The sequence below is a fragment of the Heterodontus francisci genome, chromosome 10 (assembly GCF_036365525.1).
Source record: "Heterodontus francisci isolate sHetFra1 chromosome 10, sHetFra1.hap1, whole genome shotgun sequence".
Taxonomy (NCBI): Eukaryota; Metazoa; Chordata; class Chondrichthyes; order Heterodontiformes; family Heterodontidae; genus Heterodontus; species Heterodontus francisci.
In genome coordinates this window covers 122,389,955-122,406,548 of record NC_090380.1, presented here as the reverse complement: position 1 = coordinate 122,406,548, position 16,594 = coordinate 122,389,955, and the positions used below count along the sequence as shown (strand labels likewise).

General features: G+C 48.3%; 1 protein-coding gene across 1 annotated transcript in view; it reads left to right on the top strand.

The window, feature by feature from the left end:
• Window positions 1-16,594, top strand: part of trappc10 (trafficking protein particle complex subunit 10) — an 80,101-nt gene that overhangs the window by 8,933 nt on the left and 54,574 nt on the right. The window contains exons 4-9 of the mRNA XM_068041304.1: window positions 2-197; window positions 804-915; window positions 1,300-1,547; window positions 10,715-10,861; window positions 14,209-14,323; window positions 15,605-15,681. Of these exons, the coding sequence (XP_067897405.1) occupies window positions 2-197; window positions 804-915; window positions 1,300-1,547; window positions 10,715-10,861; window positions 14,209-14,323; window positions 15,605-15,681 (895 nt within the window). The remainder of the gene's footprint in view (window position 1; window positions 198-803; window positions 916-1,299; window positions 1,548-10,714; window positions 10,862-14,208; window positions 14,324-15,604; window positions 15,682-16,594) is intronic.

The following is a 16,594-nucleotide window of genomic DNA, read 5'->3' as shown; positions in this document are numbered from 1 at the left end:
GGTGTGTGGTGCTGACAGATCCCCTGAAGGATTCTTCCCGTGCTCAGGAATCCTGGAATACATTCTTCTCCAAGCTCAGGACTTTGCTGCTTATGTCGTTTACCAAGAACTTGGGAAAGTTTGAGGATGAAATGAGAACCATGAGGGAGAAGAGGACGGAGGCTGGCTGGAGTTTCTGTGAATACTTCATGGTTCAGGTAGGGCTGACCTAACCCAGTGCCCTGCTGCTGGGAGCGGGAGCTGCAGTGTAACCCAGTGCCCTGCTGCCGGGAGCGGGAGCTGCAGTGTAACCCAGTGCCCTGCTGCCAGGAGCTGCAGTGTAACCCAGTGCCCTGCTGCCGGGAGCGGGAGCTGCAGTGTAACCCAGTGCCCTGCTGCCGGGAGCTGCAGTGTAACCCAGTGCCCTGCTGCCGGGAGCTGCAGTGTAACCCAGTGCCCTGCTGCCGGGAGCTGCAGTGTAACCCAGTGCCCTGCTGCCGGGACCTGGAGCTGCAGTGTAACCCAGTGCCCTGCTGCCGGGAGCTGCAGTGTAACCCAGTGCCCTGCTGCCGGGAGCTGCAGTGTAACCCAGTGCTAAGTGTAGTGGCGGCAACAATACTGCAGATTGATTGATGCTGTCTCTTGGATGTTGTGTGAGGCCACTCTAAGTTGATTTGTTGTGAGGGGGTTGTTGACCATTGTACCCAGCACACTGTCACAGGCCTCCATCTAGATTCCCTCTGTTCCAGCAATGGTGCAGTTGGTGTTTGCTGTGTGTATTTTCCAGTGTCCTGACATTGTTTTTGTCTCTTCTGTTATTGAAGGAGGAACTGGCCTTTGTGTTTGAGATGCTGCAGCAGTTTGAAGATGCGCTTGTACAGTATGATGAGCTTGATGCTCTCTTCACACAGTACGTTGTCAACTATGGTGCTGGCGGTAAGTGTTAGCCTGGCTTTCCCCAGTTAATCCACCAACAGCACCTGTTCTATGTGGAACTCTCCCCAACAGGAAAAGGGACACAAAATCAGCTCCACTGTTGCGCAAGGGAGGGTAAAATTGGGAAAAACCTGAGTGTGAGTGTGTGCGCATGTGTATCAGGTGAATCCAGGGTGTCCTCTACAGCTAAATATCACCTCCACATTTCCCAAATTGAGTGCCTTGTGGATTGTCCTCTCTATCCCCACTTCCCCCCCCAAAAAACCCTGGTTCCTTCATTCCTCCCCCCCCCCCCCCCCCCTCCCCTGGGGTTATTCCGCTGAAAGTTAAAGCTGCCTGAATCTTTGCCCATCTGATGTTTGATCCTGCTCCCTTGTATTTCAGACGGAGCCAATTGGCTGACCTCCTTCTGCCAGCCGGTTCGGAACTGGAACGGGCTGGTCCTTCGCAAACCCATCGACATGGAGAAGAGGGACCTGATCCAGAACAACAAGGCCACGCTGCTGGATCTGCGGAGCTACCTGTTCTCCAGGCAGTGCACGTTGCTTGTCTTCCTGCAGAGGCCCTGGGAGGTGGCACAGCGCGCCCTCGAGCTGCTGCACAACTGTGTCCAGGAGCTGAAGCTGTTGGAGGTAGTGCATACGAGGCTTCACTTAGTCTCTCAAACTCCTCTCTGAGCCATCAGGGAAACCATCCTTTAATAAAGGAGCTGCTGAGATATCAGAATTTCCTCATTCTCCTGTAACACTGCTGGATTGAACAAGCGAATGGGAAATAATGTTAGAGAGGGGGGTCTGTTTGTGTTGTGTGGTTATACAAGACTCCTCCCCTGTCTATCAAACCTCGGCACTGGGTTACACTGCAGCTCCCGACAGCAGGGCACATGGGTCAATAAAATCATGGCTGATCATCTACCTCAACTCCGCTTTGCTACACTATCCGCATATCCCTTAATTCCCTTAGTACCCAAAAATCGATCAACCTCTTACTTGAATATGCTCAGTGACAGCTCTCTAAAGTCGAAAATTCCAAAGATTCACAACCCTCTCAGTGAAGGAGTCTCTCCTCGTCCCAGTTCTAACTGACTGTGACCCTGTGTTCTAGCTGTCCCCCTCCCCCTCCCCGCCCCGCCCACCCCCAACTCAACCAGGAGAAACATCCCTCCAGCACCTTCCCTGTCAAACCCCTTCACAATTTTTTAATTTCAATTAGATCACCTCTCAATACTCCAGGTGCAGTCTGACCAAGGCTCTATACAATTGCAGCAAGACATCTTTACTCCCGTACTCATCCTCTTGCAATAAAGGCCAACATACCAGTCGCCTTCCTAATTGCTTGCTGAACCTGCATGTTAACTTTGAGATTTGTATACAAGGATACCCAGGTCCCTCTGAATACCGACATTTCCCAGTCTCTCACCATTTAAAATATATTTTGCTTTTCTATTTTTCCCTTTTAAAATGAATAACTTCACACTTCCCCACATTTTATTCCATTTGCTATGTTCTTGCTCACTCGCCCAACCTGTCTATATCCCTCTGCAGCCATTTGCGTCCTCCTCACCCCTTACTTTCCCACCAAACTTTATACCATCAGCAAACTTGGATACATTGCACTCGGTTCCCTCATCTAAGTCATTGATATAGATTGTAAATAGCTGAGGCCCAAGCACTGCTTGTTGGGGTGCTCTGTTAGTTATAGCCTACCAACCTGAAAAAGGGTGGCACAGTGGCGCAGTGGTTAGCACTGCAGCCTCACAGCTCCAGCGACCCGGGTTCGATTCTGGGTACTGCCTGTGTGGAGTTTGCAAGTTCTCCCTGTGTCTGCGTGGGTTTTCTCCGGGTGCTCCGGTTTCCTCCCACAAGCCAAAAGACTTGCAGGTTGATAGGTAAATTGGCCATTATAAATTGCCCCTAGTATAGGTAGGTGGTAGGGAAATATAGGGACAGGTGGGGATGTTTGGTAGGAATATGGGATTAGTGTAGGATTAGTATTAAATGGGTGGTTGATGTTCGGCACAGACTCGGTGGGCCGAAGGGCCTGTTTCAGTGCTCTATCTCTAATCTAATCTAATCCTACTCTGTCCAATAACCAATCCTCAACCCATGCTAATATGTTACCCCCAGTCCCGTGAGTCCTTGTCAAATGCCATTTGAAAATCCAAATACATTGCATCCAGATGTTCCCCCTTATCTATCCTGCTAGTTACACCCTCAAAAATCTCTTAACAGATTTGTCAAACACATCCTTTCCTAAATCTGTGATGCTTCTGCTGAATCATATGATTTTCTAAGTTTCTTATGACCACCTCCCTAATAATAGATTTCAGTATTTTCCCTGACTGACCTGCAGTTCCCGTTTTTTCTGTCCCTCCATTGTTGCTACTTTGCAACCATGGGGACTGTTCTGGAATAGATCAAAACTAATGCATCCAATATCTCTATAGAACCTGAGGATCCAGGTCGTCAAGTCCAGAGGATTTGTTGACTTTTATTCCCATTAGTTTCTCCACTACTGTATAATACAATATAATATCTTTAGCTTTAACTTCTTTCTATTTTTCCCTGATGTTACCCTAGTCACTAATGTCTTATTACCTTTGTTAAGCTCCCTGTCCCTTCCTGACCCACTCTGCTTGATTTTACCCAAGTCTCATCTCTGTTCCAGAGCCTTGATATTTCTCTTAGTGCATTTGAATTTACTGTTACCGAAATTCTCCCCCCCCCCCCCCCACCCCTTTCATTAGTTTAAACTCCTTTTGACTGTCCTAGTTAATCGATCGCTGGGTCACTGGTCCCAGCCTAGATTGAGTGGAGCCCATCCCCAAGAACAGCACCCTGTTACCCCAGTACTGGTGTCAGTGCCTCATGAATTGAAATCCCTTTCTCCCACACTGCTCTTTGAGCCACACATTTAACCTTCTAATCTGCTTATCCCTGTGCCAATTTGCGCATGGGTCAAGTAATAATCCAGAGATGATGACCTTTGAGGTTCTGCATTTTAATTTAGACCCCAACTCCCCAAACACTTTCAGCAGAACATCATTCCTAGTTTGGCCTTTGTTGTTGGTTCCGACGTGGACCATGACAACTGGATCCTTCCCTTCCCACTCCAAGTCCATCTCTAGTCGTGCGATATCTTTAACCCTGGCACTGGGCAGGCAACACAACCTTCAGAACTCCGGGTTGCAGCTGCAGAGAACAGTATCTGTCCCCCTGACTATACTGTCCCTGTTCACAACCATGTTCCTTTTCACTCCTCCCACTTGCATAGCCTCCTGTACCATGGTGCCACAGTCAGTTTGATCATCCAGCCCACAGCCTTTGCCCTCTGTAGTTGTGGGAATGTGGAGGGGTGGTTGGTTAGAGGGCAGAGATTGGCAGCAACAAACTCTTGTTGGATAAGGACAAAGGCCGAGGCTCCTCCAGCAAGGCTCCTGGGGTCTCCTTACCTGCCTGGCTGCAGTCACACCCTCCTGGATCAAAGTGTCCAGGTAACTCTTCCCCTCCCTGATGCCGTGCAATGTCTGCACCTCAGACTCTCACTCAACAACTCTGAGCTGAAGTTCTTGAGATGCAGACACTGTGATGTGATTGTGCAGGATTGCAATGGTCTTCGCAAACTCCCACATGCTGCAGATGTGACAAACTACCTGTACTGCCGTCTGTATATAGTCTTGCTTTATTTAATTAATTAGTCCACATATTTCATCCACTTAGAGGCATTTACAGCACAGAAGGTGACCATTCGACCCATCTAGTCCATGCCGGCTCTCCACAGAGTAATCCCTTCAGTCCCACTCCCCCGCTCGATTCTGATATCCCTACAAGTTTATTTCCTTCAAGTGACCATCCAACTTCCTCTTGAAGTCAGTGATTGTCGCTGCTTCCACCACACCTGTGGGCAGAGAGTTCCAGGTCATTACTACCCCACTGCCTAAAAAGAAAGTTCTTCCTCATATTCCCCCTGCATTTCTTACCCAAAACCTTGTCTGTTTCCCCTAGTCTTTGTAACATTAGTTAATGGGAACAGTCTTTCCTTGTCTAACTTATCTAAGTCTGTCATAATCTTGTACACCTTTATCAAATCTCCCCTCAGTCTCCTTTGTTCTAAGGAGAACAAACCCAGCTTTTCAAACCTAACCTTGTAACTAAAATCCTCCATCCCTGGAACCATTCTGGTAAATCTCCTCTGCACCCTTTCAAGGACCCTCACATCCTTCCTGAAGTGTGGTGACCAGAACTAGAATCAATACTCCAGTTGGGGCCTAACTTCCATAACTTCCCTGCTTTTGTACTCAATGTCTCTATTTATGAAACCCAAGATTCCATATGCTTTACTAATCACTCTCTCAATATGCCCTGCCACCTTCAAAGATCAATATACATGCACCCCCCAGGTCTCTCTGTTCCCGCACACTCTTTAGAACTGTGTGATTAAGTATATATTGCCTCTCCCTATTCCGTCTGCCAAAATGCATCACCTCACACTTGTCAGTATTAAATTCTATCTGCCACCTCTCTGCCCATTCTGCTAGCTTATCTATGTCCTGTTGCAGGCAACTTAAATCATCCTCACTGTTTGCCACACCTCCACGTTTGGTGTCATTGGCAAATTTTGAGATTTTCTGTATTCCAAGATCCAAATCATTTATATGTAGCAAAAAAAGCAGTGGTCCCAGCACTGACCCTTGGGGAACATCACTGTCTACCATGCTCCAGTCTGAAAAACAACCATTTACTACGACTCACTGTTTTCTGTCCTTAAGCCAACTTTATATCCAATTAGACACTGACCCTCCTCTTCCATGAGCCTCAGTTTTGTTGACCAGCCTTTTATGTGGCACTTTATCAAATGCTTTCTTAAACTCCATAGACAACATCCACCGCATTCCCTTCATCAAACTTCACTGTTTGTTCATCAAAAATTTAATTAGTCAAGCATGATCTCTCTTTTATAAATCCATGCTGGCTATCCTTATTTAACTCAAACCTCCCTAGGTACCTATTGATGTTTTCCCTGATTATTATTTCTAAAACCTTACCCATCACTGATGTGAAACTAACTGGCCTGTAGTTACAAGGACTGTCCTTACACCCTTTCTTGAATAAAGGTGTCACATTTGCCACTCTCCAATCCTCTGGCACCTCCCCTGTATCTAGGGAAGATTGGAAGATTATGACAAGCCCTTCCGCTATCTCCATCCCCACTTTACCAACCTGGGATGCAAGCCATCCGGACCAGGTGACTTATCTACCCTAAGCATAGCCAGCCTTTCCACCTCCCTCTCATATTTTACTCGAACCATTGCCTCTACTCACTCCGCTTCTTCAGATATTTTGTCAGGTTCCTGACTCTATGACTCTAACACTGATACAAAGTACTCATTAAGTATATTAGCCTTGCCCTGCGCCTTTCGGCATATATCACCCTCTCTGTCCCTAATAGGCCCCACTCCACCTCTTGCTGCTCGCTTACTATCTTTGGGTTCCCTTTTCTGTTGACTGCCGTTCTGTTATCATATTCTCTCTTTGCCAGTCCTATTTTCCTCTTCACCTCCCCTCTCAAGTTATAGTATTTGGCCTGGTTCACTTGAAGAATTCACCTGACATGCATCAAGCACCCTCTTTTTTTGTTTCATCGTAATCTCTATCACCCTCATCATCCAAAGAGCCCTGTTTTTTTGTTCCCTTACCTTTCATCCTTGTTGGAATGTTCCTAGCCTGTACCTGAAGCATCTCTTCCTTAAAGGTAACCCATTGTTCTGATACAGCTCTTCCTGTCAGTCTTATTTTCTACCTTATTTCCTTCCTTGCTTTTCTGCATTACTAATCTAAACCTAATGATATGATGATCACTCTTACCCAGGTGCTCCCCCACAGATACTTGGTCCACTCGGCCCACCTCATTTCCCAGCACCAGATCCAGCAATGCCTCCTTTCTAGTTGGGTTGAGGACAAACTGATCAAGGAAGTTCTCCTGAACACATTTCAGAAATTCTTCCCCCTCCTTACCCTTTCCTCTAAAATTATCCCAATTGATATTTGGTAAATAAAGACCTCCAATATCACCACTCTATAGATCTGGCACAGTTCTTATGATTTCCCAAGAGATTTTCTCCTCTATCTCTCTCTGTCACTATTTGGAGGCCTAGAGAATATCCTTAGCAATGTGATCATCCCCTGTTTGCTTCTCAACTCTAACCAAATTGATTCTGTACTTGCCCCCTCAAGGGCATCCTCCCTTTCAATGCTACAATGTCTTCCCTAATCAATACAGTCACACCACTTCCTTGTTTTCCTTCTCTATCTTTTCTGAACACTTTATTTTATTTTTATTTGATTTTATTTAGAGATACAGCACTGAAACAGGCCCTTTGGCCCACCGAGTCTGTGCCGACCAACAACCACCCATTTATACTAATCCTACATTAATCCCATATTCCTACCCCATCCCCACCTTCCCTCAATTCCCCTACCACCTACCTATACAAGTGGCAATTTATAATGGCCAATTTACCTATCAACCTGCAAGTCTTTGGCTGTGGGAGGAAACCTGAGCACCAGGCGAAAACCCACGCGGTCACAGGGAGAACTTGCAAACTCCGCACAGGCAGTACTCAGAATTGAACCCGGGTCGCTGGAGCTGTGAGGCTGCGGTGCTAACCACTGCGCCACTGTGCCGCCCTTGTACCTTGTATATCCTTGTCTATTAAGTGCCCAGTCCTCACCATTTTAAGTCACGTTTCCATTACTGCCACTACATCATATTCCCATTCTGCTATTTGTGCTTGTAGCTCACCAACCTTATTCACCACACTTTGTGTGTTTACACACATGCATTGTAATCCTGTCTTTGTATTCCTCATGGGCCTTCTTAGTCTGCTGCTATCTAATATGCTACTACTTCCTTCTGTGGTACTGTCCAGTACTCTCTCATTATGCAACTTATTCCTCTTTTCTGCTTCTGTTTGCTGGTGTCCATCGCCCTGCCAATTTTGTTTAAACCCTTCCCAACCACACAAGTGAATCTCCCTATGAGGACTTTGCTCCTAGTCCTGTTGAGGTGCAACCTGTCCCTTGTGAATCGGTGCCTCCTGCCCCAGAACTGCTCCCAGTGCCCCATAAATCTGAAGTCTTTCTTCTTGCACCATGCTTCAAGAAATGCATTGATCCTCCCTATCTTCCAATTCTCCTCTTGCTAGCGCGAGGCACTGGGAGTAATCAAGAGATCACTACCTTCGAGGTCCTACTCTTTAACTTCCTCCCTAGCTCTTGAAAATCCGACCATTGGACCTCAATACCTGTCCTTGCCATGTCATTGGTACCAATGTGTACCACAGCTTCTGCTCACTCCCTTCACAATATCCTGCACCCTCTCCATGATGTCCTTTACCCTGGCACCAGGGAGACAACACACCATGCAGGACTCACAATAACAGTTACAGAAATGCCTATCTGTCCCCCTGACTATGGAATCACCGATAACAACTGCATTTCTGCACTTTGCTGCTCCTTCCTGTACAGTCCAGTGTCCATTGGTACCATGGTCTGGACTGCACTCCTTCAGGATGTCGTCACTCTCAACAGTCTCCAAAGCTGAGTACCTGTTTGAGAGTGGCACACACCCCGAAGATTCCTGCAGTTCCTACCTATTCCTACTCTTCCCGATGGCCACCCACCGGCTATCCTGAACTCCTACTGCCTTTGGGGTGACCACCTCCTGGACATACGATCCAGGAAACACTCCTGATCCCTGATGCTCCTCAGTGACTTCAGCTGCCCCTCAAGCTCGGAAATCCTGAACTCAAGCTGAAGCAACTGGAGACACTTCCTAACTTCCTACACACATGGTCGCCCAAGACACATGAAGTGTCCTGAAGTTCCCACATGGTGCAGGATTTGCAAACAACAGGCTGCAGGTACCTATCCATGATGTTTGTCTTTTAGTCAGTCATTTACAGGACAAAAGGAGGCCATTCGGTTCATCAAGTCCATGCTGCCTCTCCATAGAGCCATCTAGTCAGTCCCACTCCCCCACTCAATCCTCATCGCCCTGCAACTCTCTTTCTCTCAAGTGCCCATCAAATTTCCTTTTGAAGTCATTGATCTCCACTTCCACCACCCTTGTGGGCAGCGAGTTCCAGGTCATTACCACCGGCTGTGTAAAAATGTTCTTCCTCATATTCCCCCTGCATCTCTTGCTCAAAACCTTCAATCTGTGTCCCCTAGTCCTTGTGCCGTCAGTTAATGGGAACAGCTTTTCCTTGTCTAACTTCTCTATTAATGATTTAGATGAGGGAACTAAATGTAATGTCTCCAAATTTGAAGATGACACAAAACTGGGTGGGAGGGTGAGTTGTGAGGAGGATGCAGAGAGGCTTCAGGGTGATTTGGACAAGTTGAGTGAGTGGGCTAATGCATGGCAGATGCAGTATAATGTGGATAAATGTGAGGTTATCCACTTTGGTAGCAAAAACAGGATGCAGATTATTATCTGAATGTCTATAAACTGAGAGAGGGGAATATGCAGTGAGACCTGGGTGTTCTCGTACACCAGTCACTGAAAGTAAGCATGTAAGTGCAACAGGCGGTAAAAAAGGCAAATGGTATGTTGGCCTTCATAGCGAGAGGATTAGGGATATCTTGCTGCAATTATACAGGGCCTTGGTGAGGCCACACCTGGAATATTGTGTGCAATTTTGATCTCCTTATCTGAGGAAGGATGCTCTTGCTGTAGAGGGAGTGCAGCGAAGGTTTACCAGACTGATTCCTGGGATGATGAGACTGACGTATGAGGAGAGATTGAGTCGGTTAGGATTATATTCGCTGGAGTTCAGAAGAGTGAGGGGGGATCTCATAAACCTATAAAATTCTAACATGACTTGACAGGGTAGATGCAGGAAGGCTGTTCCCGATGGTGGGGGAGTCCAGAACCAGGGATCATAGTCTAAGGATACAGGGTAAACCTTTCAGGACTGAGATGAGGAGAAATTTCTTCACCCAGCAAGTGGTGAACCTGTGGAATTCGCTACCACAGAAAGCAGTTGAGGCCAAAACATTGTATGTTTTCAAGAAGGAGTTAGATATAGCTCTTGGGTCTAAAGGGATCAAAGGGTATGGGGGGAAAGTGGGAACAGGCTACTGAGTTGGATGATTAGCCATGGTCATAATGAATGGCGAAGTAGGCTCAAAGGGCCGAATGGCCTACTCCTGCTCCTATTTTCTATGATTCTATGTATTGCATCCAGTTCTGGTCACCACACTTCAGGAAGGATGTGAGGGTCCTTGAGAGGGTGCAGAGGTGAAGTTAAACTAATTGGTTTGTCGTTGCTGGGCTTATCTTTACATCCTTTGTTGCATTTGCAATTCTCCAATCCTCTGGCACCACCCCTGAGTCTAAGAAAGACTGGAAAATTATGGCCAGTGCTCTCTGCGATTTCCACTCTCACTTCTCTCAGTATCCTTGGATGCATCCCAGGGCAGGTACAGCACGGGGCTAGATACAGAGTAAAGCTCCCTCTACACTGTCCCCATCAAACATTCCCAGGGCAGGTCCAGCAGGGGATTAGATACAGAGTAAAGCTCCCTTTACACTGTCCCCCATCAAACACTCCCAGGGCAGGTCCAGCATGGGGTTAGATACAGAGTAAAGCTCCCTCTACACTGTCCCATCAAGCATTCCCAGGGCAGGTACAGCATGGGGTTAGATACAGAGTAAAGCTCCCTCTACACTGTCCCATTGCTGTTGGTCATGTGTCCAGCTGGACATCTCATCACTTGTCCATTTTCCTGTTCAGGTGTCAGTCCCGGTCGGAGCACTGGATTGCTGGGTGTTCCTGAGCTGTCTTGAGGTCCTGCAGAGGATTGAAGGCTGTTGTGATCAAGCTCAGCTGGAGAACAATTACTGCCACACTGTTGGACTTTGGAGCTACGCCACAGAAAAGGTATTTGAGCAAATCGTCAGCTAGCTCGAGCTGTGAACAGAGCTTCTTGGCTTTTTGTGGTCGCGATCTCACTCTGGAGCAGTGAGATGAACGCAGTATTGAGGGTGTAGTTACCATGGCAGACGTGCTGAAAAAATCTTAAGGTAGTGTAATAATTATTTCTAATTTTAACCCTTGATTCTCATTAAACATTCACTATCAGGGCGTATCCACAATATCCCCAAGTCCAGGAACACAGGAACGTGACTGCATTCCCCCTCCCCCCAACCCCTGCAGTGTGATGGAACACGGACCATGCCTGCATTTCCCCCACAGTGTGATGGAACACGGACCCTGCCTGCATTTCCACCAGAGTGTGATGGAACACGGACCATGCCTGCATTTCCCCCACAGTGTGATGGAACACGGACCCTGCCTGCATTTCCACCAGAGTGTGATGGAACACTGACCCTGCCTGCATTTCCCCCACAGTGTGATGGAACACTGACCCTGCCTGCATTTCCACCAGAGTGTGATGGAACACGAACCCTGCCTGCATTTCCCCCACAGTGTGATGGAACACTGACCCTGCCTGCATTTCCACCAGAGTGTGATGGAACACGGACCATGCCTGCATTTCCCCCACAGTGTGATGGAACACGGACCCTGCCTGCATTTCCCCCACAGTGTGATGGAACACGGACCCTGCCTGCATTTCCCCCACAGTGTGATGGAACACTGACCCTGCCTGCATTTCCACCAGAGTGTGATGGAACACTGACCCTGCCTGCGTTTCCACCAGAGTGTGATGGAACACGAACCCTGCCTGCATTTCCCCCACAGTGTGATGGAACACGGACCCTGTCTGCATTTCCACCAGAGTGTGATGGAACACGGACCCTGCCTGCATTTCCCCCACAGTGTGATGGAACACTGATCCTGCCTGCGTTTCCATTGGAGTGTGATGGAACATGGATCCTGCCTGCGTTTCCATTGGAGTGTGATGGAACATGGATCCTGCCTGCGTTTCCATTGGAGTGTGATGGAACATGGACCCTGCCTGCGTTTCCACCGGAGTGTGATGGAACATGGACCCTGCCTGCGTTTCCACCAGAGTGTGATGGAACACGGACCTTGCCTGCATTTCCATTGGAGTGTGATGGAACACGGACCTTGCCTGCATTTCCATTGGAGTGTGATGGAACACGGACCTTGCCTGCGTTTCCATTGGAGTGTGATGGAACATGGACCCTGCCTGCGTTTCCACCAGAGTGTGATGGATCACGGACCTTGCCTGCATTTCCATTGGAGTGTGATGGAACACGGGCCTTGCCTGCATTTCCATTGGTGTGTGATGGAACACTGGCCTTGCCTGCGTTTCCACCAGAGTGTGATGGAACACGAACCCAGTCTGCATTTCCCCCATAGTGTGATGGAACATGGACCCTGCCTGCGTTTCCACCAGAGTGTGATGGAACACTAACCTTGCCTGCATTTCCATTGGAGTGTGATGGAACATGGACCTTGCCTGCGTTTCCACCAGAGTGTGATGGAACACTGACCTTGCCTGCATTTCCATTGGAGTGTGATGGAACACTGACCTTGCCTGCATTTCCATTGGAGTGTGATGGAACATGGACCTTGCCTGCGTTTCCACCAGAGTGTGATGGAACACGGACCTTGCCTGCGTTTCCATTGGAGTGTGATGGAACACGGGCCTTTCCTGCGTTTCCCCCACAGTGTGATGGAACACGGACCCTGCTTGCGTTTCCCCCACAGTGTGATGGAACATGGACCATGCCTGCGTTTCCACCGGAGTGTGATGGAACACGGACCATGCCTGCATTTCCACCGGAGTGTGATGGAACACGGACCCTGCCTGCGTTTCCCCCACAGTGTGATGGAACACGGACCTTGCCTGCATTTCCATTGGAGTGTGATGGAAAGTGGACCCTGATGCGTTTCCCCCACAGTGTGATGGATCACGGACCCTGCCTGCGTTCTCCACTCTCTTCCCTACCACCTCCACAGTATGACAAAATGCAAACTGTGCCTGTGTTTAATCCCTCACAGTTGATGGAATGCAGGACCATGACTATGCAGTGTGATCGGGTGTGGACTATACCTTCACTTTCTCAATGAGTTTGATTCAGGCATTTCCCACTTGGAGCCCCAGCATTGTCTTTTATTCAGCCCGTTCAGCTAGTCTCTGAGATAGCTGGCCCCTTCTAAAATTCTCCTGTTACCATCGACAGGGCAGAAAGAGCAGCACATCATCCTGTCCTGAAACCCACTCCAAGCAGGTTGGGAGTGGAGGCCGACGGACCCGTGGACGCAGAGGCTCTCCTGGCGGGGCAGCTGTGCAGGATTGGGGGAGACACAGCCACGTGGGATGGGATGGGACAGGGTTGGGGTTGGATTGGGGTAGGAGGGATCAGCAGCACGAGAGTTGGGATGCTGTATTGTGAGTGTGGCTGGTACAATGGAAGGCAACCATTATAAATGAGTGTTTTAAATTACCTGAGCAAAGCTGCACCCTATGAGGACAGGACTCTGAGAATTTCTAGTTTGGAACCAAATTGATGCTTTAGCGAAATATCCAGGGCTCTTCTGAGTGAGTCAGTGGCCAAGGCAGATTGCACTGTCCAGCTGGTCATGTATAAAGGATCTGGGGTGGTTGACCATCTCTCTCAGCTTTTCCACTGTTTCACCTGGTGTTTGTTCAAACAGACTTGCTGACCCCTCATCGGGGTGAGAGTGGGGGTCTGCTGTAATGAGTTATACTTCTAGCTGGAGATTATAATCATTTATTCTCTCCTTGGAGTGGGAGGGGGTTCAGTTAAAAAGCTTTTGGGGTATGTTTAGTTATATTGCCTTGGGGGTACAGTGGGTTGCTTTGACCTTGGAGCGGAGAAGGCTGAGGGGGGGACCTGATTGAGGTATACAAAATTATGAGGGGCATTGACAGGGTAGATAGGAAGAAACTTTTTCCCTAAGCGGAGGGGTCAATAACCAGGGGGCATAGATTTAAGGTAAGGTGCAGGAAGTTTAGAGGGGATTTGAAGAAAAAAATTTTCACCCAAAGGGTGCTTGGAATCTGGAACGCACTGCCTGAAGAGGTGGTAGAGGCAGGAACCCTCACCACATTTAAGAAGTATTTAGATGTGCACTTGAAACGCCATAGCATACAAGGCTACGGGCCAAGTGCAGGAATATGGAATTAGAATAGATAGGTGCTTGATGGCCAGCACAGAGATGATGGGCCGAAGGGCCTGTTTCTGTGCTGTGTAACTCTATGACCTGCGTATATGTGAGATTGCACTGACACCTCATATACAATAACTTTCCTCACTTTCTAAACCCATCAGCTGAAGTCTCTTGGTTACCTGTGTGGACTGATCTCAGAGAAGGGACCAAGTTCTGAAGACCTGAACAGGACAGTGGATGTTTTGGCAGGGCTGGGAGAGGAGCGTCCTGAAACTGGTAAATGGCACCTTGCAGCCTTTTCTCACTGTCCCACGCTCTTGCTTTTCCCCTTCCCCACTCCCACTCTGGCTCCCCACTTTCACTGTGCACAGGAAGTAGGTGAGTTTGACATAATGATGGAGACCTTTGGATCAGACAAGGGAGTAACCACCTACCTTTGGGGTTTCAGACTGAGAACATGTGCTGGAATTCACCAGTGATGCTGACTAGCCAAACTGATGGTGACACACATAGCTTTGACTGAGCTGTAATGCTGGGCTTGTTTGCATATCGTCTCTATCCCATCACTTGATTTATTTAAAATCAGACTGGCTGCTGCGTAGTCTGCTCCTCTACTGAAGGGGTGCACCCTGAGTCCCTGTGAATTAAAGCCTGCCTCCGGTATAAAATTAAAACCCGACCCAAAAACAGCCAACCTGAACCCGACCCGGGCCCGAGCCCTTTAATTTTTTTTAAATGCCCGATTTGACCCGAAAATAACAAACATATTTTTGAAACAGAAAAAGATCATAGACTAAAACATAAACAATAGGAAAGAAAACAGTACAGTCCAGCCTGTCAGGTTCAGGTCGGGTAGCCAGGCTTTACTGTGAATTACCTGTTCCAGTGTGTGCGAGGTGCTCTGGCAGCTGGGCTGTTTACTGTGTGCTGGAGTGCTCTCCTGTGGAGGCATTAGGTAATGCAGCACTCCTTTTCCATGATTGAGGCAGCTTTTGTGGGTGGTTGGAAATCAAAAATCAGCAACTTTCAGGCCCTACCTGATGCACTTTACCTCTTGAACAGACAGCGAGCACCTGATAGACAAGCCCTGTCTCACTGGACATGCAGTCTTTCACTTTAACACCCAGAGGCAGTGCAATTCTGCTTCTTACACATACATTCCATCTATGCTCCAGGTCCCTTTATGTGACTGGGGCAAAACTGCCTTCAAGCACTGAGTGAAGTTCACAAGGTCCCTGAACTTGTTCTGTATGGTGAAGGGCTTGATTCTCAGGGGACATTCACACAGTGCATGTAATTTAAGGACTGTCCCAGTCACTACAGAGCTGTGAGGAAAAGAGATATTGATTCAATAAAGGAGAGAGATGGCTGAAAGACAGGTGGATGAGATGGTGGAGCCGGTGATTCCAGGGGCTTAGGGAGCAGCATCCAGGTGGGTGAAGGGGGTTGGGGGGATGCAGTGGACAGTTATCTCAGTTTTCGAGATCTGTGAACATTTGGATGCAGCTACTCTTTACTTCACTAAACACAAACATCTGTTGCTCTGTTCCCTTTCAGCCAACAGTCCACAGAGTCCCTATAAGATACTGAATGAAGCATTGTCGTCTGTAGAAGCCTTTGAGAAACACTACTTGGTAAGACTCCTCTTACACAGTGTGTTCTGGCACACCGAGGCTGCATGCGTGTGTCTATTACACTCCGGCTGCGGGTGGGGGGGGCGGGTAAGACCTCCTGGGCCGTGCGCAGGGGGATCGCGCCCATTGGGACACGTCCGAGGGGGTCACGCCCTCTGGGCTGCGCACACATGGGCGGGTGGGGGGAGTCGCGCGCATATTGGGGGGGGTGGGGGGGGGGGTTCGTGCCCCCTGGGCTGCACAGTTGGACCCTGTGTGCTGGAAATGGAAAGTCATGTGGCTCGTGTCACTGGTGTAATTTAATGCAGTAAAGACCAGAGCTCTGATAGTTACTGGTGCCGCTGCCTGTGGAAGTGAGGTGCAGCGCCTGGTTTCCTGGCTTGGGCATCTGCTGAACAGTCTGTCAATTATCTCCCTGAAAACAAGCCATAATGAATTTAACTGCCCGTCTGTCCTGAATTATCTTACTTTGTTTCCTCAAATGTTTCTACCTTTCCCTCAGAATGGTTTCCAATAGTTTCCCTACCACTGATGTTAGACCTTCTTGAATAATGGCACCACATTCACTGTCCTCCAGTCCTCTGGCATCTCTCCTGTGGCCAGAGAGGATTTGAAAATTTGTGTCAGAGCCTCTGCTATCTCCTCCCTTGCCTCACATAACAGCCTGGGAGCATCTCATCTGGGCCTGGGGATTTATCCACTTTTAAGCCCACTAAAACATCTAATACTTCCTCCCTTTCAATGCTAATATGTTCAAGTATATCACAATCTCCCTCCCTGATCTCTACACCTACATCGTCCTTTTTCATAGCGAACACAGATGAAAAGTAATCCTTCAAAACCTCACCTATGGCCTCCGGCTCCACACACACATTGCCACTTTGGTCCCTAATGGGCCCTACTCTTTCCCTGG